Source organism: Bremia lactucae, linkage group LG1 (assembly GCF_004359215.1).
Source record: "Bremia lactucae strain SF5 linkage group LG1, whole genome shotgun sequence".
Lineage (NCBI taxonomy): Eukaryota > Oomycota > Peronosporomycetes > Peronosporales > Peronosporaceae > Bremia > Bremia lactucae.
Genome location: NC_090610.1, coordinates 1,746,012 through 1,770,606, shown reverse-complemented (window position 1 = coordinate 1,770,606; position 24,595 = coordinate 1,746,012). Strand labels below are relative to the sequence as shown.

General features: G+C 44.3%; 4 protein-coding genes across 4 annotated transcripts; 2 read left to right on the top strand and 2 right to left on the bottom strand.

The window, feature by feature from the left end:
* Positions 1-3,319: 3,319 nt before the first annotated feature.
* CCR75_008140 (uncharacterized protein) lies at positions 3,320-9,979 on the top strand (the record flags this gene model as incomplete). Its single annotated transcript, XM_067966194.1, has 1 exon — positions 3,320-9,979. One exon carries the CDS (start codon positions 3,320-3,322, stop codon positions 9,977-9,979), a length of 6,660 nt encoding a protein of 2,219 aa, XP_067822772.1.
* On the bottom strand, positions 8,304-10,991 carry CCR75_008141 (uncharacterized protein). Its single transcript, XM_067966195.1, has 4 exons — positions 10,632-10,991; positions 10,441-10,548; positions 10,250-10,371; positions 8,304-10,179 (listed from the first exon to the last, which is right to left on the bottom strand). The coding sequence occupies exons 2-4, from the start codon at positions 10,514-10,516 to the stop codon at positions 10,108-10,110; spliced, it is 270 nt and encodes an 89-aa protein (XP_067822773.1). The 5' UTR covers positions 10,517-10,548; positions 10,632-10,991; the 3' UTR covers positions 8,304-10,107.
* Positions 10,992-11,107: 116 nt separating this feature from the next.
* On the top strand, positions 11,108-11,794 carry CCR75_008142 (uncharacterized protein; the record flags this gene model as incomplete). Its single annotated transcript, XM_067966196.1, has 2 exons — positions 11,108-11,111; positions 11,427-11,794. 2 exons carry the CDS (start codon positions 11,108-11,110, stop codon positions 11,792-11,794), a joined length of 372 nt encoding a protein of 123 aa, XP_067822770.1.
* CCR75_008143 (uncharacterized protein) lies at positions 11,789-13,924 on the bottom strand. The gene is made up of 11 exons (XM_067966197.1): positions 13,872-13,924; positions 13,625-13,765; positions 13,346-13,561; positions 13,167-13,291; positions 12,967-13,101; positions 12,806-12,896; positions 12,684-12,745; positions 12,564-12,625; positions 12,436-12,494; positions 12,284-12,373; positions 11,789-12,228 (listed from the first exon to the last, which is right to left on the bottom strand). Exons 4-11 carry the CDS (start codon positions 13,256-13,258, stop codon positions 11,902-11,904), a joined length of 918 nt encoding a protein of 305 aa, XP_067822771.1. The 5' UTR covers positions 13,259-13,291; positions 13,346-13,561; positions 13,625-13,765; positions 13,872-13,924; the 3' UTR covers positions 11,789-11,901.
* Positions 13,925-24,595: the final 10,671 nt, after the last annotated feature.

The window sequence follows — 24,595 nt, the reverse complement described above, 5'->3', positions numbered from 1 at the left end:
CTGCTCCAACTGAGCAACATGTTGCTCAGGAGGACTACCCAGGAGCCTGGCCAGGGCTTGTTCACCAAGTCCCTGCGCCATTAGCCCTACCACCTCCCAATGATGTTCGGAGAGGTGGGGGAAATGAGCCCAATCAATATTGAGGCTCATCCTCACGTACACGATGCGGGTCGTGGGAAGGATTTCAAGTGCTACCAAGTGTAGGCGGGCACGTCGTAATGCTGCCACGCTCTACTTAGATACACACCATAGGACGCGAGGAAGCGGTTTAACCAGCTTCTCTTGCGTGCAGTGAGGTAGTTGTGGTGGGCGCGTTAGCGACCTCACCCAACGCACTAAGTACTTTGGTTAAGTGTCGTCACGGGAGCGGTAATCCGTCTCCTCGTGCGCACTTACCAAGTAGGTAGTAGTTTTCAGACTGATTTGTATTTAATCGCACTAAATATAAATACCTATTTCTACAAATTAAAATGATATCTCTATAGATATCATTTAATATGTATTGCGAGCGTATCTTTATAGATACCTCGCGTAACGGTTGACGCTAGCCGTCATCCCTCCTAATGTGAATGCACCCATGTGCATCACATACACAAGGGTTGGTCACAAATGTGCACCACACCCGAGTGTTGGGTCTAATTACTATAATTTAGTAATTGACCATCTCCTGAAGTACACCAAGTGTACTTAATTGGGACTGTGTAACATTAGGACAACTTTAGCCCGTTACAACACACTTTGGTTTGATGTTGTGTTACACTGTACAGGTGAAGCAGCGCCAGGAATTTATGGCGTAATCATGGCCCTTTTCGCGCGGTACTAATATTCTCGGTAATTCGTAAAAAGACTTGATCACTTAACCCTAGCTTAGTAGTAGCCCATTCTGGCAGTTTCACCACTAAGACTAATCGTCCGATGTACATAAAAAACTCAAGTTACTTGACTAGTCTTGGCCGCAGAAGGGCCTTCGGTATTTATTGGTCTTGACCAAGATTTGACTAATACGGGGAAAGCGCTGCTATTTCGCACTTCGTGCTCGCTTCCAAACAAAATTTTCTAATGGGTCTAAGCCTCGTTAAAAAAGTTCCCGACAGCCGCAACGAAGTGCGAGCAATAAAGCTCAAATATAGTATAATTCATCGAGAACTAATTTACGCATTAGCGAGTGACAGGCTCCGCACTGAAATTCTAACGGTCTGCACATTGCTTCTTTGTAAAGCTGTCCTCGCCGTTATTAGAAAGACAGATTTACGAAGATACGCAGATCTGTGAGATCTGCCTTCAGGCCTGCATTTCTTTTGCTGGTGTGCATATTTTGAAGAACGAATCTCGGATGAAAGAGGCCCTTGGTCTGCGCGAAAGTAATACTTTTTAAGAAATCCGTAATCGCCCTTCATAAACAGATACTTTCTAGCGTTTTGAGTATCTCCTTTGCTTAGGTGTCTGAAGGAGTTAATCCATGACCAGGAACTCAGTATTCGTGAATATATACGACCCTATCCATCAGGTTCCACACATGCTGGCCAACGAGATATCAAAAATTTATTCTATGTAGCTCCGTGCTCAACGTTTAATGTCTTTTTCGAGATACGCATAATGGTTTAAATGTAGGATGATAGTTGCGCGATGTCTAAGTTTATGTAAAAAATAAAGGAGTTTCGGCTAGCTTGGCACTTTGCTATCAATTCTGTTGATTCATAAAGCTCGATAGTAATAGGCTTCTTCGATAGCCAAACATCTGGTATCTTAAAACTAAGCCACGTGTTTATTTGGCTCGTGAGCTCGAAAAAGTGCAATTATTAACTCCCGAGATATTGTTCGTACGAATTTTTAACTTTGTGACACTGATTCCGCGATTATTGTTAAGATGACTCTCGCAAATGCATCATACAGAAGATCGGGGAAAAGTTGAATCTGGAAAGTCTCTACGCAGAAATTCAATCTGTTACGTTAGCATGATTCCCATAAAAGCAACGAAGCGAAAAAGGCTATTGGTGCTTTTAAAAGGCTTATTGCCTTCACTGAAGGCTTATTGCCTTCACTGAAGGCAAGAATCTACATTGCCGTCTAGGGGCGCCCTCAGATGGTGCTCACGCTACAAACATGCTTTCGACTTATCATTGAAAAGCTTAAAGTTACTGTTTGCATTCAATGTATCACTGTTTGTCATCTGGAGCAGTGGCTGCAGACAATGCGACGATCAATTATGACAATATGACGACAGATGATCCGACCTTTAGCTACTGTATATTTGCAATATTAATGAATACATGTTATTTTAATACAGTTCTCCCTCTGCTAGCTATTAGCCTTTTTATATACGGTATTAAAGGCTATTAGGTATTGAAGTTAAGTAAAAACAAAGTTAGAGACCATAGAACGACCACGGTGGACGTCAAACCCAATAAGTTACCGGAGGTTACAAGTTTTAGGAAAATACATTATCAGAGGGAGGACTGTATGTGAGCGTAATCGGTCACCACATTTAAGGATACCACGACTAATGACAGCGGGCGCTAAAATTTTGTGACGCGTTTTTGGTCGAACACCTGAAGTATTTGCACAGCAAATTCAAATTGCTGTGCATAATACTCTAGCCGAATTACATGGCATGTATGGACTCATTTGTTATAAGTGACATCTTGTTGCTCAATGTACACCGAGCAGTATAATGCGCCCGGCGAGATATGCTCGGCCATCTCAATCGAATAAAAACGGTACTGATGGTCAATCGTCTAATGATAGACTCATCCTTTGTCCCTCCTGATCCTGACAGTATCTTGAGGGTCCAACATTGGTAAGTATGCGGTTTACCATCTTCGCAATAACAAAGACAACTCTTCCAATTCTCACAGTAAAATGGAAATCACGGGCAAATATATCACACTAAATGCCAATTGCTTTGACTTAAGGGGACGATCTTAAATATCCCGTGCTTAGGAAAAAAAATGTATTCAGTGATTCTGTAAAATACATCAAATAGCCACGTGAAAAAAAAAACTATCTATTGCCCCCGGTCTGAAACCGAGCCGACTGCAGTGAGAAAAAGAATAGCTCCAGCACAGAGCCAGGAACGCGAGACGCGCTTTGCACGTGTACGCGCTAGAGCACTCCTCCTCTAAGTATCGAGAGATTGTTTGATCTGCTTCAATCCTCTCTCGTCTCGTGGCGTTTGCTCCGTCCGAACACTTTGCGCTGTGTCTACTTGCGTGCGTCTCGTGGCGTCGCTGTAGACGCGGCGATAAGAAAAGCTCTTATTGTGGTGTAAGAACTAAACAATTGGTTTTTTTACAAGGTAAGGAAAGAAATGTTACACATAATGCGCCCGTATTCGCCGTGCTTTGCGTTAAAATGCCTGCATGCTAGCACTAACGCTTGTGCCCCCACTTTGCAGAATAGCATGGACTCTTCAAACGCCTTTGTAGGAGACTTTGGCGTGAATATGTACGGAGGCGACAATCGGTTTATGAATCAATTCGACTCGAGTGGTGGTGGCAATGTCATGGACCTGTCTGGCGGTCTGGACTTTAGCAGCGGTATGAACCTCATGACGGACTCATCGATGATGCTCGACGGGAACTCTTCTGCATCTACAGTTGGGCTCATTGATTTTCCGGACGAACTTAATTCGCCCACGACTTTAAGCAGTGGCCTTAGTAGCAGTAGCATGATGATGACCTCGGCGCCAATGACGTCAACAGCTGACGCGATCCCGTTTCCGGCATCTTTAGCGTCTGAGTCGCTCACTAGCACTGGTATGTCTATATCTTCGTCGACTGGTCTAGATGAGATGAATTTTATAAACACGACGTCGATAAGCGGTGCCATGGGAAATACTAATTGTAGCATGGACCTTAACATGAACATGAACAATACAGGATTGCATAATATGGGTACGAGCAATGTGGATACGAACAGTATGGGCATGGAGATGAATGGCACTAATTATTCCATGAACGAAGCAACCAATTTAATGTTTAACAATAATATGCAGCCCATGAATATGATGAATCCACAAGCAAATTATTTTATACCTCAGCAACAGCTACAGCAGCAACACTATATGCAAATGGTGCACCAGCAGCGTCAGCTTAATTTACAACATCAGCAGCAACAAGCAATGCTTGAGCGCCAGCGTTTAGCTCATCAGCATCAACAGGCTTTGAAATCTAGTACTAGTCAGCAGACGCAACAGCAACAACAACAACAACAACAACAAGCTACGCAGCAGAAGCACCAACAGATACTTGCTGCTGGGCAGGTTCCGTCACAAATGGCTAAGCAGAGGCAAATAAGTGGGGGCAATAGAAATGTAGACAATGGGAACGCAGCACATGCTTCTAGTCAAAACTTTGGGAATCTTGCGACTGCAATGCGTCCGACATGGCAGTCTTCTGCAGACCAGGCGCTACGCAAGGAAATGCTTAATCACATCATGAGGGTTCTTCAAAACCAGCGGTCGAATGCTCCAACCAATTGGCTTCAAAAGCTGCCCGAGATGGCACATCGTCTTGAAGACGAGTGCTATCGCATTGCTCTCTCGCGTGAAGAATATGCAAATATTAGCACGCTACAGTCTCGTTTACGCACTATAGTCCGGAGTGCGCAGACACACCAACGTAACGTTGGAGCTACTAATGCTATGCGGCAGTCTGGAACTTCGAGGCATGCCTCTCCTGCAATTTCTCGGCCAGCAATCCCCACGCATGCTGCCACACCAATCCCATTTCCCGGCGCGCAAGCAGTGGCAACTACATCGATTGGAACAAGACAGAATCATTCTACTCAGTCCTATCAAATGCCGACGGATCTTCAGAATTCACCGTCTCTTGTGAACACACCTGTTTCGGCAAAAATATCTCAAGCTCATGAACTACTGCAATTTACTTCCTCAGCAATGGACTCATCTATGGATGGCAGCGGCGTATCGCTTTCTAGTGGGCAAAGTGGAGTAGAAGCCACAAATACAAATGGGAATGATTTGGCTGGCTCTAATACTTTAAACGCCAGCTCACCAGCTTCGGCCGTTCGCAACAAATCAGCTCAGATCATTTGGCAATTCAAGGCTAAGGCCCAGCAGGTAACGTCAGCATTGGACAAGAATCAGACGATGGAGTATCACAACAAGTTGCGGCTGATGGTTCGTGATGACATTAAAACTGCTGGAGCTAAAGAAGTTTTGCAGCGGCAACAACAACGTTTATTGTTACTACGCCACGCAATGTGGTGCAAATCGCCAGAGGGCACTTGCATGACGACACCGAGTTGTGGCGAGATGAAGCGACTTTGGGCACATATGGGAATATGTCGGCAGACGAATGCGTGCGCTTACAATCACTGTATATCATCGAAGTACGTTTTGTCACACTTCCAGCAGTGCGCAAATCCAAAGTGTCTCGTATGTCAGGTCGTTCGATATCCTGTGGAAGTCAAGGAGAAAAATGGGGCTTTGATGCTTGATGCAGATCGGGCGTTGCAACAGATTTTTGCGGCAAGTCAGCGCCGACAGCGTATGCTCGCGTTGAAGAAGCAGCAGCAGAATATTTTGCAATTAGAACAGCTGCATCAATCACAGCAACCTCAAGCGTCTATGCCTTTGGCCATGCCCGCGCATTTGAAGCAAGGCCAGAACAATGGCAATGAAACGGCTTTGGAGTATCGGCAGCCACAGCAGAATGTGGGGCAGGCTGGTACTCACATGGGTAATAATACGAGTTGGATGGGGACAGCACTGCCGAATGGAGGCAACCGATCAATGTCAGCAGCGCAAGCTAATACTCCATCAGGAACTCCAATGACTTTGCAAGGAAATCATAAGTCTGATATTACAGGCACACCTACAAACCTTCTGCCAGATGACCAGCGTCAATTTCAACTTATCAAACAAAAGCTGAGTGGGCGTTCCTTGGAGCAGTTGACGGCACATTGTGTAAAGCTAGAAAAGTGGGTTGAAGAGATTCGTGCACGTATGAATGCTATTATGAACGAATGTCGGCAACTCTTACACTTATCAAATACAACGCAAGACCCGATGCTCAAAACTCAGTACGAAACGCAAGTTCAGGACAAGCGTGTAATGCTCAAGCAACTAGACGTGAAATTTAAACAATGCCGAAGTCAACGAAATATTGTCAAGCATGTGATAAGTGAGCGCAATGCAACGTCAGCTGTGGTGACCCTAAGTACTTTTAATCAGGTGTCGAGTGACATGCAACCGATTCCCATGCCAGCTCAAATACAGCAACAAACCTCAATCCAATGTCAGATGCCGGCCGCTCCTGCGACGTCAACAAAGTTATCGCCTGATGATTTATTGGGAGAGGATGATGACGTTTTTTCTAAATCTAAAAGCAGTCTTTCAGGTGCAGGAAAACCTCTGGAAATGCCCATTGATCTTCAAGTAAGTGAAACTCCTGTATCGGTGGCTGCGCCGTTAGACATGATAACAGCCCCACAGCAATCGATTAGAACCCAAAACATTACAGCAATGAATGGCTCTCGATCTGTGGTGCCGACGAATTTAATGCAAGAGCAAGGACGCGACATTGGTCAAGGTCACTTCAACGATAGTATTGAAGCGGATAAGATTCAGGCATTGGCACCACCGGGAGGTTCGACGAAAGCCGAGCCCCCCAAAAAACTGGATGCTTCAGGCATTGCGTTAATTGAACCTTATATGCCAGCTATTAAGGAAGAAGGAAATAATAATCCGCTAACGATGAATAATTCGACACTAAATGCTATGATGTCAGAGCATCGTCGAATGGATGCCAGCACAAGTCTACAACTACCGGCCGGTGCCGTTAGAACACCAAAAGCTCTCATTACGTCTAATGGTGGCGATTCGAATTCAAGTGCTGCAGTGGCTGTTACTCCAGCACCGCCTGCTTCGTCAGAAGTTCCAATGTCTGTGCTGAGCGAATTGAGTAATGGAGATTTGGCTTCTCATGTAGACTCGTTGATTAATTTCTACAATGCTACTGTCTCCTCAGCAAATTTAAAGAAGAAGCTGGAAGCGATGTTAAAAGGAATGATGGAGCACAAGTTTGGCTGGGTATTTAATACTCCCGTGGATCCAGTAGCTCTGAATATACCAAATTACTTTAAAATTATTCGCAAGCCAATGGATCTGGGAACTGTAAAAAAGAAACTTGAAGTGGGCGCTTATAAACATCTCGAGGAATTTGCTTACGATGTACGTACGACATTTCAGAATGCAATGCAGTACAACAGCGAGGACCAGGATGTCTACAGCCTTGCCAAAGACATGCTGGCAGATTTCAATAATGAAGTACGCAAGGTTTCAGCCGAAATTGATGTCGTCGAAAAGGCAGCTCGTGCCAAGGAGAGCTCGTGTCGGCTATGTGGTGTCGAGCGAATGGTGTTTGAACCCGCTGTTTTGTATTGTAACGGCGAATGTAATAGTCGCATTCGACGGAATTGCTATTATTTCACTTCACCGGATAATAAATATCACTGCTGCCACCAGTGCCACGGCAACCTGCCTGATATTATTATGCACAATGAAGGTCGCCAATACCAGAAGGGTCAGCTCGCGCGTAAAAAGAACGACGAAGTGCACGAAGAACCTTGGGTGCAATGTGACAAATGTGAGCGGTGGGTTCATCAGATTTGTGCTTTATTTAATGGAAAAGTTGACAGTGAAAAAAAGCCTCAATTAGTCAAGAGTGAAAGTGGCCAAATTGCTGATAGCGGCAATGCATCTTCATCGCCTCCCTTGTCCGATGCAAAGCCCACTACAGTCACTACAACAGTCGTGAAAAGCTCTTCGTCGTCGGGATCGAAGGGGACGGTTCACTCTATCACTACCTCGCCTAGCAGCGAATTTCTGTGTCCTGAGTGTTTGCTACACGCTCGCAAGAGTGAACCACAGAAATATAAGATTGGGCGACACGCGTTTAGTGCAAAGGATTTGCAGCGCACGAAGCTATCGGATTTCTTGGAGCGCCGGCTAAGCAAGTCCTTGCAAGCAGAGCGTGAGGATGAGGCGAAATGGACGCGGCGTGCTGTCAAAGACGTTGAGACTGCCGAAGGCCTCACTGTGCGACTGGTTTCGAACATTGAAAAGCAGCTGATGGTGCGCGATAAAATGTTTCAGCGCTACAAAGACACCCACAAGTACACGTCTGAGCACCGCTTTAAGTCGAAGTGCATTTGTATGTTTCAGGAAATTGACGGTGTGTCAGTATTACTCTTTGGCATGTACGTTCACGAGTTTGATGAACAAGAGGCAGAATGCAATTCACGCCGCGTGTACATTTCCTATCTGGATTCTGTGAATTATTTTAACCCACCTCACCTTCGCACAAAGGTATATCATGAATTGCTTATTGCGTACTTTGACTTTGTCAAAATGCGTGGCTTTCACACCGCGCATTTGTGGGCGTGTCCACCGCTAAAGGGCGATGATTATATTTTATACTGCCATCCTGAAACGCAGAAGACGCCTAAGTCGGATCGATTGCGCGCGTGGTATGTGGATATGTTGGTCAAGGCAGAGGAAGAGGGAGTTGTGTGGCAAATTACCAACATGTACGATGATTATTGGCGAAACGATAATACGCCGTGTGCACTGCCTTATTTTGAAGGTGACTACTGGGTGGGCCTGGCAGAAGACTTAATCGAGAAGTTAGACGCCGAGAAACCGAAGTTAGTAGTCAACAAACGTGGCAATAAATCGCACAAGCGCAAGAATTTGGAGACCAAGAAGACTGCGAACAAAAAGTCAAAAGTAAAAAAGCCCAAGCGGCGAAAAAGTGCGACTTGTGGGGAAATTATTTCCGATGACGAGGAGGAAGGCGATGATGGAAACGAGGGTAGCCGTGTCCTCACGGTCAAGTCGTTGGATGTTCCAGACCGGAAGCTTTCGGATCCATTGATGCTCAAGCTCGGCGAGGTTATTGAGCCAATGAAGGACGACTTTTTGGTGGTAAAACTTATTCCATGTTGCCGTGTCTGCAACACGTCAGTTGTACGAGGGTTGTTATGGCGAGACCACAACGTAAAAACCGAGCACGGTCTTAGCCCGAAAGTAGTCCAAACTGCGCTATGTGACGGGTGCTACCAAAAGTTACGACTTCTTTCGGTCCAAGGTTCATCGGCTTTGCATAGTAAGCTCGTGACGCGGTTAAATGTGCTAACTCAGGAGACTGTCGCATTGCCAGACCGGTGCACGGACCCCGATGAGATTAATGATAGCGAGTTTTTTGACACACGTCAGGCATTTTTAAGTCTATGTCAGGGGAATCACTACCAGTTTGACGAGCTACGGCGTGCCAAGCACTCGTCCATGATGGCATTGTATCACTTAGGCAATCCAAACCCCAATGCTTATGTATATGAGTGCAATGCTTGCACGCGCGATATTGTGGCGGGAAACCGCTGGCACTGCCACTCGTGTCCCGACTTTGACGTTTGCGATGCTTGCTATGCGAAGGAAAAGCACGAACATCCATTAGAAATGGTACCGACAAGTGGTGGAGTGGCAGCTGGAGCCGGGAGCATTGCTGGAGCAGGAGGCGCAGCTGGCACGGGAGCGCTTACGCCAGAACAGCGTCGTCTCCGCGAGCAGCGTGCGAAGAACGTACGGTTGCACATGCAGCTGTTGGTCCACTCAAGCTCGTGTGCGGACGGTAACTGCGGCTCGTCCAACTGTGAAAAGATGAAGGAGCTAATGCGTCATGGAGCGCAGTGCAAGCAGCGAGCGTACGGCGGCTGTACGATCTGTCGGCGCGTATGGGCGCTGCTGCAGCTTCATGCGCGCCAATGTCGCCAATATGAGTGTAAAGTGCCACGCTGCCATGACTTGCGGGAGCACGTCCGCAAATTGCAATTGCAGCAACAACTCATGGACGACCGCCGCCGCGCGGCAGTCACGCAGCAGTACCGCCAGATGCAAACCGAGCGTCAGCAAGAGGAGCAGAATCAAGCTCAAGACGATCCAATGCCGGAGGCATGAGCGACAGAATCGGTCAGCTTGATGACACAAACTGGACGAATGTAGCATAGGATAGGGCAGGTCATAACAAAATGTAGATGTATGTCAACGTGATCTCAGTCTATACATGTGTTAATCGCTTGTCCCCTCTATGCCTTCTTGGCGCCGAGTCGCTTCTGGCGGCGGCGAAAGTGCGAACATGGGCGTTTGCCGTGGTTGGCCTAAAGTGGTGCAGAACAATAAACAGAATAAGCAATGAAGAACCACTATCATGCTTTTTCTCATACTGACCTTCTTTGGGCGCCTAGCATTGCGGTTTAGCAATTCCATGACCGTAGGCGTCGTTTCGGCGGCTAACCAATCGATATGCGATGGCGCGCCGTGCACAACAGCGACAGAGATGTTCGGAGACGCTGCAAGATAAGAGAAAAAAAAATGTAATGTATAGGTGCATTGAGGATTCACAAGGATTATAATCGTACCAGAAAATAAAGAATAAAGCGAGGTAGGTGTCAACGCGTTCTTGGTCGCGGCGGAGAGAAAGCGCGAGCACATCATGTTTGGCCCCGCTGCGCTTGAATTGTCCCTAACTTACAGTATGTTGCCCGTACTTTTGTGGTTAAAACTCGGTATCCGTCGAAAAAGACTAGTCACCGTTTGCGAATGCACACACCTGAATAGGATTTAAGATTAAATCAGACGTGGTGGAACAGTTTAATTTGCTGAATTTAATCAAAAGATGAAGCGGTTCGTTGGTGAGATGGCGATGCAACTGGGTGAGCCCAACTAAAAATTGTCATAGCAAGAGAATGTTGGATCTTATTACTTGACAAGCATTTTTTGAAGCAAAAGCGGCGCGATAGCCAATGGTTAGCCAATATTATCTGCATTGTATGTGGCGAAAATAAATAATTATTGCTGCAGGACGCATTTCTAATCAATATCTGCACCATCGCTTAGATAACTATTTTCAATCGTTGATAAAAACTAAAATTAGGCTTAATTCAGTAAAAATTTAATTTAAAAGTAGGCATGATAAATTTAAACTTTATGACTACCTGGAAGTCAAATTTTGGACAACCAGTCATTTGTTTAGCGAGGCACGCTCCAAAGGAAAAGTTTAAAGCTAACACCATTTAACAGGAAGCGATGGGTAAGTCTTGACTTTGTTCATGCATGATAGCTCAGAGACGTACAGCAGCAATGGCATATGATAGCTCAGATAAGATCAGTAACAATGTCGTCACAACCTAGTTGGAATGGGCAGGGAAGGACACTGACGGAGCTTGTTAAGATATAAAGCAGTTCGATTCACACGTCTTTGGACGTTTCACGGTGTCTACGATGCAAGACTTGCCCTAGATTTTATTCTACCTATCTAAACGTGCATCACTGCTTGCTGTTGTCTAAAGAGCGATAGTCTATGTTGTATGATAAAGTGCTAACAATGCTGTGTTACTTGGTGCAGTCCAAATCAAGGCACACGAGCTTCGCACTAAAAGCAAGACCGAGCTGCTTCGTCAGCTTGATGACTACCAGCAGGAGCTAGCTCAGCTCCGCGTGGCTAAAGTCATTGGTGGGGCCGCCTCGAAGTTGAGCAAAATTCGTGTGGTGCGCAAGTCGATCGCCCGCGTTTTAACGGTGCACAATCAGAATCAGAAGGCCAAACTTCGTGCTGCCCTTGGAAGCAAAAAGCACGTTCCTCTGGACTTGCGCCGTAAGAAGACACGCGCAATTCGTCGTCGACTTTCTAAGCACGACAAGGCGATCAAGACCCTGAAGCAGCAAAAGAAGGAATCATACTTCCCTAAGCGCCGCTATGCCCTTAAGGCTTAAGTGTCACGATTTGCTGCATTTGCGTTGGACTAAATACACACTTCCTTGCTTCTCAGTATGTGTTTTGGCAAATTTTGTTCAAAAAACAATTGATTTTATGCGTGTGCCTACTCTTCTTTGACTTCATCCCAGTAAAGTGAATCGTCTCCTGTTTCAGAGTTTGTGTCCGACACAATGTCGACGCTACTCGAGTCCATTTCTTGCACTAGAGAATTCGATTTAGATTCGTGTTCAACATCTATGTCTGGGCTAATAAATTGAGTCGATTCTGATTCCTCCAAGTTACTCAGTTGAGTTAAAAGTAAAGTGCAGGCGGGGTTATTCGCGGGCAATGCGGTCATTGCAAAATTGCTCAATAAGTCGTCATGAATAGCAAATTCGTCGAAATTTTCTCGTCGTAGATTGTCCTCCCCAATTGCTTGCACGCCACCTTCCTACAATCCAGAGAAGCTCCTTATTATAAATGGCAATTAATAAATATCTATGTACCTTAATAGTGAATGGCTGAACAACGTAGCCTGCAACGGATGACTTGACAATAGTCATTGATTTATAATGAGAATGCTGCTCCATAACTATCTGCAAACGTGACTTTTGCTCAACAACAATAAGTACTGTTGCAAACATTGAAATTCGATTACTCTTGTAGTAGCACAGTGCGCCCATTCCTCGCCAAGTTGCGGATTTGTATAATCGACACCTTTCACATCAATCGACGTGAAACTTTAAAGCAATGAAGGATTTCAAACACGCGAAAAACGGCCTTTACCTTCAACTGTAGTTACGCGATTTGTAACTACTACGAACGCTTGGTATGTGTCTGCAAATAACCTGAAGAGAACCAAATGCCATAAGATTCGGCAGCATTTAAATTAAGCGTCGCACTTGCTTTAAATCTCTTGCCATCCGTAGCATCTGATGCTGCCGCTGTGCGTAAGTTAGACCGTCGACCTAGTATGATACAAACACAATTAAACTTAACTTTGCAGAAAATGATAAATTACTTGTAACCTTTGTGAAGAGGGCTGTGACACAGTCAGTGATCAGGAGCTTGATGTGAAGCAAATGCATTGCAACTTCAATCTCCTTAAATCTATACAGCCTGACGGTATAAAAGTTATTTGGAAATAATGTTTCGAACTAGCCAAAGATATTGATTACTGATGTCATACTTGGAAACGTATTCGGTCATCGATTTAATTTTCACGATTCGAATGCGCTTAATAAGAGCGGCAGCCAGCTCATTTATATCTGCTTTCTGGTCACGATGAGTACATGAGATACGCGCAATCGCAACCTGCAGTAAACTGTGCCATAACACAAAATAAAACTTTAATGACCCACTTGTCAGTCAGTCACTCACTCAACCGACCGTTTGGGACTGAAATTGTGCTCCGAATCAAAAAATATGACCCCACTATCTGGATAATCCATCGCACACACGACTGCAAGTGTCATGACCATTTGACTCTTACCAACTGCTGCTGACCCGACAAACTGGAAACAGACTCATTCCGTCAGTTATGCACCACAATCGCTAGCCATGATTACCTCTGATAGTGTTCGACAGTGCAATCCTCCATTTAAAGCTTGGTCTATGCAAGTCAGTCCGGTGCGTAGGAATTGAGGAAAGTTGGCACTTTCTAAAAAGAGGTCGAAAGCCTAGCAAACATGATGCTTTCATCATTGCATCCATAAAGAATCATATATTTTAATCACCGTTCGACTTGCCGGGGCTAGTCGTATTGAAATTTTTGTCATTAATTCCTACACTTACGGCAGTGAGCCGATATTTTTTATATTATGTCTCGAATTGTACGTTGGCTGTACCTCTATCGCACAAATCGACAAGTCAGCAGCATTGGCAGTATCCCATGTAGAGCGTTGTAGTAATTGACGATACGATGTTAGGCCACTCGAGCAGAACATTGCGAGCCGGCGCTCGTCTACCTTCTCTTGCGTCAATAATCGCTGCAACATGATTTTTATTACAATTTCAGTTAAAATAGTGATAAAATTTAAAAGTTGGAGTTAAAAGGGTGCCGGTTTAAGTACCTCAGCTTTTTGGTAAACGTACCTCACCACCCCAAATCATCCTCACAAATGCAGCCAATGAGGAAGCTGAACCCCTGAATGTGGCAAAGCTACCTCGCTCCTAAAGTCCAAGGAAGATTTTTAGACGCAGAGAGTCCCTTAGTTCTATAGGTCAAATGAGTTTAACAACTCAGGGAGTCGTACAAGCTATTGAAGCTTAATGATTCAGGAGTTCGTAGAACCAAATGACAACTAGTGTATATATCTTAGAAAGGCTTCTATCTCTTACAGATCAATGCGCAAGCCTTAGGAAGGCACTAACGCTGTAAGCTCAAAAGGCGATATGCACTTTATTTAATTATTTAATCCAAAACCTTACCCTAGCTAATTTAAAAATAGATTTTGGCCGCAAATATATATCTGGCGGCGACCACATTTGTTACCCATAATAAATGGGATTTAAGTAATTAACTATTTTAGAATTGGATAAAGGGTACATTACCCTTTCATTAAAAGTACCACAACAACGGTTCCCAACCGATGTGTGCCCCATTACACCCTCTACCATCAACTGTCAACACCGAGTGACAACCTTCGCTTCATTTTGTAGGCGGGTACTTCGTAATGCGGCGGCCACGCTCTACTTAAGCACACACCCTAGCACAGCGAGGAAGCGGTTTGCACCTGCTTCTCTTGCGTGCAGTGAGGTAGTTGTGGTGGGCGCGCAAGCGACCTCACCCAACACACTAAGAACTCTGGTGAAGTGACGTCACGGGAGCGGTAATCCGTCTCCTCGTGCGCACTTACCAAGTAGGTAGTAAATTTCAGACTGATTTATATTTAATAGAATTAAATACAAATACCTATTTTTACCAATTAAAATGATATCTCTATAGATATCATTTAATATGTATTGCGAGCGTATCTTTATAGATACCTCGCGTAACTGATGACGCTAGCCGTCATCATGGATGACGCTGGGCGTCATCCCTCCTAATGTGAATGCACCCATGTGCATCACATCCACAAGGGTTGGTCACAAATGTGCACCACACCCGAGTGTTGGGTCTAATTACTATTATTGCAGTAATTTACCATTTTTTAAGATTACCAAATGTACTTAACGGGGACTATGTAACATAAGGGCAACTTTAGCCCGTTACATGTGGACTGTTTACGGCCGTGCGTAAAGATGCGTAGTCCGCATATACAATGAAAGGTTTATTTTCCAGACGAAAAACCCTAAACTTAGCCAGTGCGTATTCAAGGCAAGAGTTCCTTGTCACGCACTGGATAGTTGCGTTCAGCTGGTTGAAGCTAACGCAATTGATAACAGACGGCGCGCTTTTTGCCGTCTGTGTCATATTGCATTAACGCTCAGCCGATTGCAAAATCGCTGGCGTCACCGACCACATGAAAAGGTCTTTCTTGGTCCGCAATCTCCAGGATTGGCGAGTGCATCAAGCTTTGCTTAATACCCTCAAAAGAACGCTGACAATCATTGTTCCATGACCACTTCACATTTTTCTGAAACAAAGAAGACAGATGCACTAAGATGTACTGTCATTTCGGCATAATCGCGCGAGTACTTGTGCAAGTACGCCGCTAAACCGAGGAACTCTCTAAGTCCCTTTACGTCGACTGGCACAGGCCAATCGGTGATCGCCTTGATCTTTTCTTGATTTTGCCGTCACCCAAGAAGTGGTAATTACCTTGCAGCGAATATACACTTTTGAGATTTGCATACAACTTGTGCTCACGCATAAGTGTAAGAGCCTTTCGGACGTGGGTACGATGGGGCGCCATACATCGATTGATATTAATAAGTTAAAGTCATTGCATAGAGATCGCTACTTAGGAACTTGATATATTAATAATTTCTACTTTATCCCTATACTAAAGACTTAAGTATTAACCTTTAGTAGCTAAGACTTCTTATCTACTTATAACCTTCCACTACATGTCTATGTACGTAAAGTATTTAGGCACCTCGTGTAACGGGGTACACTGTTACATAAATATCATTTCCTATAATGAGAGCCATTATCATACGCTCACCCTCTTGATAGTATTCACTCACCCCCCACCCTAATTCATTGGCTAAAATTCATCAGGATTATTTTTCATCACTCACCGTACCACTCACCCATTAAGCGCGGTGACTCAATTTTAACACCTCGGCAACAACACACTTAAATTTGAGCTTAACTTATTAACCACCACAAACTGCGCAATAATACAGATAAGTAGGGCATTCATTTCGCAAACACAGATTCAATGGATTGAATATGGATTGAATAGTTCACACACAGAAGAGTCGATAGAATGGTACTACATATCATGTGGTGACGTTGGGTGTATAATCTGGGGTGGAGCAGTCCAAGCGCGACCTTCAAGGCAAGTACGCGCATTATGGCTCTTTCTATTGCAGTTCCTATATCAACGTCGGAGAGGAGCCTTTAAGTGATTTCCAACGCGGAAAAACTGGGAAAAATTACGTCGCGTAGATCCTGTTGGCCTTACTCTTGTCCAGATCATTACTGGGCATGCATGATACTATCCGAACCCTGCAGTACATGGTCAAGCAATGCACTTTTTCGATGATTATTAGCAATTTAGAAAGCTAATCTGACTTTTTTTACCTTTTGAGTGGATTGAGTGGTAGTGAGTTGAGTGGACTGTTTGATAGTTAGTTGAGTTGTAGTAGTTGTTAAAAGTGAGTGAATATTGATTTCCGTCTAACGTCAACTGATGTGAATATAAGTCAATGGTCTTAAGGAGTGAGCGAATACTATCAAGAGGATGAGTGAATACTATTGTCTCCCATTACAAATTTATTTTCTAAAAAAGAAAATAAATAAAGAAGTACAAAATTATTATCTTATATTAATTTTGACTTGAAGTTCCAACGTAACTCAATTCAAATATACTGACGCAATAAGACATTAGTTAATTGATTGATTTATTTAAGTTTAAATCAACCCGGCAATCGTTACAAGACACGATAAGGCGGTGGGCAAAGAGGCACTTACAAAATTAGTTATTTATATATAAGAGCCGATAGATAGAAGATCGTTACAAGAGAACGCAATGTATAAACAAATTACTTTTTCTTTATACTTAAGCCTTAGTATCGACCTTTAGTAGCTAAAATTCCTTAGCTACTTGTATCCTTCCTCTGCACGTGAAGTAATCGAGGCACCCCACCTTCACTGTAATAAGTCTAGGTTGACTAGTACGGTTGTTAGTATTAGCAAAAGGTACCTGTTAGCACTTCATGTTACGTTGAACGGCCTGCGCACGTCCCATTTAATAGGAAAACCTGAAATTACGGCAAATAAAAGGTATGTTCTGACAAGCCTTTTGATCGGAAGGATAAGCAGACTAGTGCTTTTGAGCAAAGTAAGAATCACCAAAGTTAAATGCTTATCAACATATTGAAAGGTATAATTCGAATGGTGCAGACACTGCGGCGCAAGCGTCTCGAGCTTTCACATCGTAATTGTATCGAGGTCTTTACAAGCAACAAATGCAGCCTCCTCCACACCAGGTCCTGCATTGAGCCCTTAATATCTCGTCCAGTCCCTTGTGTCCCACAGTATGACTGCGTCTTGCAAAGCCGCAAGAGCCAACTGTTCCGAATTTAAAAGGGCACACGCTGAGCTAGCATTCGATGACCTCGAAGCGTACTGATAAGCGTCTGTCACTACCCGTCGACACAGCGAGCATTCTCGTCCTCGCAAGTCACAAGCAATTATGTCTTCCACTTGGAATTAAAACAGCAGCTAATGACAATAATAATAAAGATAGGCACACCTACGTGCTGCACTAATGAGAAGCGATTCATTGTTAAGAAAAGAAAAGACGCGGCCATATTCGTCAGCAGCCCCATTCGACCCTTCTAATAAGTTAATAAGCATTTCATGACAAAACCCACCCCAGCTTCAAACGGGGTTATTTTAGCCAAGCAGAATGCCTAAAACTTTGGTGGGGCGAGTTGCTTTCGTAAAATTGCATTGTGTGGTATATCGTGCAATGTTTAAGTAATTTAAAAAAGAATGCCGGTATATGTACCTCAGCTTTTTGGTAAATGTACCTCACCCCAAATAATCGTTACAACTACAGCCCAATGAGGAAGACCTTGAAAATGCCCGCCTGGCTTCGCGGGAGCTTTCTTCCGCAACAGCTTCGTAAGTTCTATATTTGCATTTTTAAATTGAAGTTGAAGACACCTTAAAGTTAGAAAAAATGTTTATTGTCTATTGTGGTTACTTAAGGTGCTTATTAGTTAGATCTTAAAAGGGTTTTAGATTGTTTATGTTCTGGATTGAGGACAAGTGCGTGAATTGTGACCAATTTCTTTGCACGTACTACAATGATGCCTTGCTAGCATTGGTTCTTGAAGTGACCTTTCCACATATTCAAAGGCAGAAGGATTCTGGCGAGTGGATCATGTAGGTCTGCCAAGCGGTGAACTAATGCCAGGGTTTGAACTATCAAATCTTCATCTAAAACACTTTGAAGGGCACGCAAAAATTGAGGTTGCTGATGCTACAACAGCATCTCATACCTTCTTCTAATAAGTATCAGCAAATCGTAAAATGTTCTCTTCTACTTGCTGCAAGAAGTGGCTGGTTGAGCCACTAATGCTGACCAAATCCCCAAATGGCGTCAAAACACCACCAGACAATAGCATTGTTCGAATGAGATAAATGCAGGGAATGCCTATAGTTAGTGTTAAAATGTTGCTGCAGGGCTCACAAGATTTTTCAGTAGAGGGGTACTAAAGCCAATTTAAACAGGCAAAATTAGTATGGAGATTTAAACTTCATCTACAGGGATTAAAGCTATGTATACTGTTTCGATGTCAATTTTAATGCATGCTCGAAATTTTCTTTTCGACATTTGTCCATAAAAGATTCTTGTGCTCAAAAAGGTTGTGCGTTGACTGATAATTAATGCTTTGGCTGAGGTTGACTTCTGCTCATCACATGCTTTCTCAAGCAGTACACAGACACGAAGCATGTCACCTGTTGGGACCCGTATGCATCGCTTCAAGACAGCATGGGTGTAACGGGACACTGCCGACTCGTACTGCTTCAGTGCAAGTGGTGCCATGTCACTTCACGTACACTAATACGTACAAAGAAAGACTCTCTTTAAAACACTTGCGTTAAAGAGGGTTATCAGTAAACTGCATTTAATATAATTAAGCTCTTCTGTTTCTATCTATTTAATATTAGCTTAGTTATATACTAATACAAAACATGTAATGAAGTCTTATTTAACTCTCTCTTCGCACGCGTCCAGTGCTGACTGGACAGCGGAGCAAGTGAATATAATGGCCTATAATATTTGCCAATGGATAAGCTTTCCGAATATTACTATGTAAAGTAATATTCTCCAAATATTATCTATCTTGAAGATAATATATTAACTAACAACTTTTAAGTGTTATTATCATGAAACGATACACCCCGTTACATCACCCCTCCCTTAAACGACAATCACTCAGACTGTCATTGAATAGAGTGGTCACTATGAGACCACTTAATTAAAAACAATGTTGATTGGTCAGAACCATCATTTTCAATTCTATCGCATGGTAAGCGAGTCCATGCGGTCAGCGAATCGTGCGGAATCTTCGACTGCGGTACATGCAGCCGCGGGCGCCGCATTATTGTCTCTTGCGGCAGACATTTCGCCTGGTAGTATCATCTTCTGCCGCAACAATATATGTTGCGGGTTCACGTGGTGAATCACCACGTGAGTTCGCCCCTCTTTGGCGGTCGACTATGATTGCGAGTCGGACGAGATGACCGACTCGGGAAGAGCGAAACAGTCGCCTTTGTGGTACACCTGCTCCAGTGAGTACCACGCAGGGGAGTGCAGACGACAATATATCTCGTCTTGCCCCTGAGTTGAAGCCGAGGCTTTTCCCGAACGGCTAGTCAGTAGCTTGTCTGGAGAGACTTGTCCTCACAATAAATCACTCCTTTTTATTGCGATAAAGCTACATGGCCTTGATCCCAGCGCGATCCCAGCGCGAAGAACTTTCGCGCTGAGAAAGATTTTATCTCGATGCTTTTCTTAAGCATCGATGGTACAGTGGCAACAACAAACGGGCTAAAATCTCGTTGATGCAAGCCTGGAGCGCGTTCATTCGCAATGTCAAAGACATTGGACGCGAAGCCTGGCTTCAAAGACTTAACGCGATTCTCGTTAAGTTTGAGGAACGAACTTCAACCGGTGCAAGATGTAAATTGCATCGGCTGTCTCGTGAGGCAAGACTTCCATGTCTCACGTGGGGTGATCCCTATCCGTGTTGTGTAGACAACACGAAACGAGTGAAAGGGGATGAGTATTCCCTCTCTTCGCCCTGGGGAAGGGCTCGCATCTCTATCGAGATGCGCGATGCGATTGACGTCTTGCAATGGATTTACATGTGCCAGGGGCGCGTGTTTTCCGATAAACCTTCTGATTAATCGGATGGGACTCGACATACTGACGGACGAGGCCTTCAACATTAACAATCAGCTGGGAACGAGGCTCCCAGCTGTCATGTGAAGGTGGATAACCGCGCCAGCGAACAAGATAACACATTCGCTGCCCCTTCACATTACGGTGGTTTTGGATACGTTCCGCAAGGAAACGTTGACCACCGTGGGAACCCAACAATGGTTGTGGCGGAGCAGGGAAAATTAGATCTGACCCATGTGTCGGATCTAGAGTCGAAGATCGACAAATTCGATCGCTTCTTCCATGTATTGGAGGAGGGTCTTGATCACGAGCGCAGTAAGCGTCACTCGTTGGGACAGACGGTGCAGGCTCACCGTATCGAACGGTTGGAAGACCGTTCGAAAAGTGCGTACTCAATGTTGGAGTACGAACGGAGTGTCACGCTCTCCGTGATGACCTGTCGTCAGCTCATCGCGGATTCGAGGCTCTTCGGACCCGACATAAGAATCTCCAGATTCAGGATGAGAATCTGATTCTTTTAGGGTTTCCTAAAAAGGGTAGTCAGATCCGTCCTCTGAAGAAACCGCGTTCTGATGGTACGGGCCGAGTCGACCAACGAAAAACGTAGGATGCTTTCGCATCCTTCGTGGTAATTCTATTGTGTACGCACTGCCTCTGCGGTGTAGTTCGCGGAATGGCCCAATAAACTTGATAGTAGTTTACTACTACCCACATTAGTGACTACACGCTTAGGTAAGTTTACCGTAGAGAGTAGTACTCGAGGTCATTAATTTTAAATGAAAGAACGTTTTTTTTATGTTTGTCTGCGTTCCGTTTCTGACGGTCCACTGCGTTAGCAATGGAATCCTGTACGAAACGGATTACTGATTCTCGAGCCAGCAGAAATTCCTGTGCTGACTCAATTGTTTTGTTTTTTTCAGTGCGCTTTGTGCGCACTGCCATGAGAATTTTCTCATCTTCGATGTCGATTGTTTCGACATCGACATCATTTGCGTCTTTGGAAACTTCGACGCGTGATGAGCAAGAGCTAAAAAATTCTTTGCTCGAGCGAGTCCCCCCCTTTGAATAAGAGTCACTCTCAAATAGGGTGGGTATACGTGGATGGCGTAAGTTATACACGAAGAATGGTGTATGCTTTGTAGAAGCATGGACTGATTTGTTGATGGCAAATTCTACCAGCGATTAGAACTCGCGCCAACTCTGAAGAGGTTGAACGTATCCACGAAGTATCTCTTCGAGAATACGGTTTGCCCGCTCTGTCTGACCATTTGTTTCAGGATGATCAGAAGCAGGCATCTTCAACTGTTCCAAGTGATTTGAACCCAGCTTGTAGAAATTCCGCCGTGAATCTAGGGTCTCGATCTGACACCAGTTCGCAAGGTAATCCATGGAAGTTAAATTATCGTGTCAACAAAGACAAGAGCACAGCCTTAAGCTGTGGATGACTCCGATACTGGAGCAAGATTTACCATTTTGCTGAACCGATCAACAAAAACAAGAATACCATCGTCTTATATTCGCCGTCGGGAATCCGAAGACAAGTTCATGGAAACAGACTGCTAACACTCTGCCGGAACAGACAGAGGTTGTAACGGAGCACGAGATGAAGCACTGGGCTTCACCCGTTGAAAAACTTCGCAAGCAAGTATGTACTTGTGGACGAAACTCATACTGGCGTGGCCAGCAGAAGTCGCGACTTTTCGTGAGATGGGTCTTCTCACGTCCACGATGACCACTTATTGGTGCATCGTGGCACTAATGCATGATGCGTAAGCGCAAATCATTATGTTGGGGATGACGACACGAGGTATGTCGCCAGCAATGGCTTTGTTATACAGTAGCCGATTGCGTGTTGTGTATCGATCTGCTTAGGATCGATACAATTCCGACAATCCTTTCAAGGATTGTTAAGATGGATTTTTAAGGTAATCCATTAACCCTTAAAGAGCCTTATCTTCTTGACGAGCTTTTCTAACGTCGTCGTGTAATGTTGACGACGGAACACTTATTGTTGTATCAGTGGTCTTATGCTCACTATTCGCTTGCGCAGCCGGCTCGACATCGGATCGGCGCGAAAGGACAGCAGCGACGACGTTGAGTCTTCCTGGCTTAAACTCCACGGAGAAGTTATACTCCGCAAAGAAAAAAAAGACCATCTCGCCATTCTTTTTTTGCGAGAGGTGTAGACTGTTTACGACCGTGCGTAAAGACGCATGGTCCGTATACACAATGAACGGTCTATATCCCAAGAGATAGATCTCAATCTTAGCCAGTGCGTATTATTTGGCAAGGAGTTTCTTGTCATGCACTAGATAGTTGCGTTCAGCTGGTTGAAAATGACGCGATTGATAACAGACGTCGCGCTCTACGCCGTCTGTGTCATATCACAATAACTCACAGCCGATTGAAAAATCGATGGCGTCACAGACCACATGAATTGGTCGGTCTTGGTTCGCACTCGCCAGGATTGGCGATTGCATCAAGCTTTGCTTGATACCCTCAAAGGAACGCTGACAATCAGCGTCACATGACCACTTTACATTTTTCTTCAACAAAGAAGATAGATGTACTGTCATTTCGGCATAACTGGGTGACTACTTGTGCAGGTACGCCGCTAAGCTGAGGAAAATTCTAAGTCACTTTAGATCGACTGGCACAGGCCAAACGGTGATCGCCTTGATCTTTTTTGGATCCGGGTGAACACCGTGTTTACCCACGATGCACCCAAGAAGTGGTAATTCGATTGCAGCGAACATACACTTCTTAGGCCTTGCATACTACTCGTGCTTACACATCAGTGTAAGAATTTTTCGGACGTGGGTCTGATATATTTTAACGTCCGACTATCCATTCATGGTTCTCCATTAAACGAAGATATTATAAGAAACTCGATTCGGAATCCCGCACCGATTTTAACAGATTAGCTACACATCTGTTACAAGTCGCAGGGGCATTACTAAGTCCCTGTGGCATGACTAGTCACTCCCATAGAATACCGCTTAAAGTGCTTAATGCTGTGAGTTAGCATCCTTGTTCGTATCACTCAACTTATTCGGGTGGTCGAACTTCGACGCTGCCTGTGCTTGTGCACAGCCGTCAATAGCTATGTCCACGTCACAATAGTGAACCTTTAGCAATGCCTGTGCTTGTGCGCAGCCGTCGGAATCTAACTCCACAGTGTGATGGGTATTCTTACTGATGTGTTGTGCAGTCATGCTAACGACTGATCCACAAGTGACGCCATCGCACTCGTAGGGCATGCACACGCTTGTGGACGCTCCAAGACGTTCATCAGTTGGCCATCTGATGAACAAGAGATAGGATTGATGCTGCTAATTTAGACATGGCTAGTACTTTATGAGCCATGGTAATTCAAGGATGACATCAAATTTGTAATCCAAATCAAGTACAATATATCATTATCGTACTGTTTTCCCTGTAACGTGTATTGGTCCCAGCTAGATGTTTTTTTACTGTACAGATGCACCTATTGCTAGGCGCGCTGTCATCCTCGTTAGACGGGGATCGCGCTCAATAAACTTGAGTCTGCCATCTTCTTGCGCTAAGAATATTTCACGCGTTGCGTGAAAGCCTTCTTGAGGGTCTTGAAAGCTTTCTCCTTCTTCATCCAACATGTCCATGTTGGATAAAACGTGCGTTGGCCGTTGAACGGACTACGAAGTGCTTCCAGGTGTAACAGGGCACCCTTCGCTAGTCCTATTAACAGTACTAGATAACCCGCACTGATTACAATGAAGATGGGGCGGCTCGGTTACTTCACGTACATTACGTTCATTGTAAGATTACAGGTAGCTAAGTTGTAACGGGGTGTATCGTTACATGAAATTAACACTAAAAGGTTGTTAATTAATATATTATCTAAAAGGTAGATAATATTTGGAGGATATTACTTTAAATAGTAATGTCCTGAATTCTTATCCATAAATAGGTATAGACCATTATGTCTATTTATTCCGCAGACTAATCAGCTGTAGAAGTAATCAAAGAGAGTTACGAGATAAGATAGATAAGAATTCATTTACATGTTTAGTATTAGTTTATAGTTAAGACAACATTTACAAAGATAGATTAACAAGACACTTAACTATATTAATACAGTTTTCATTTTACACTCTTAAGCTAACTTGCCTTAAGAGAAGTCTTCCTCTATACGTACAGTGTACGTCACGAGAGGCACCACTCACATCTGAAGCAGTGTGAAGTGGACTTGTACTGAAACAGTACAAGTCGCAGTGCCCCGTTACACCTGGTAGCACTTTGTAGTCC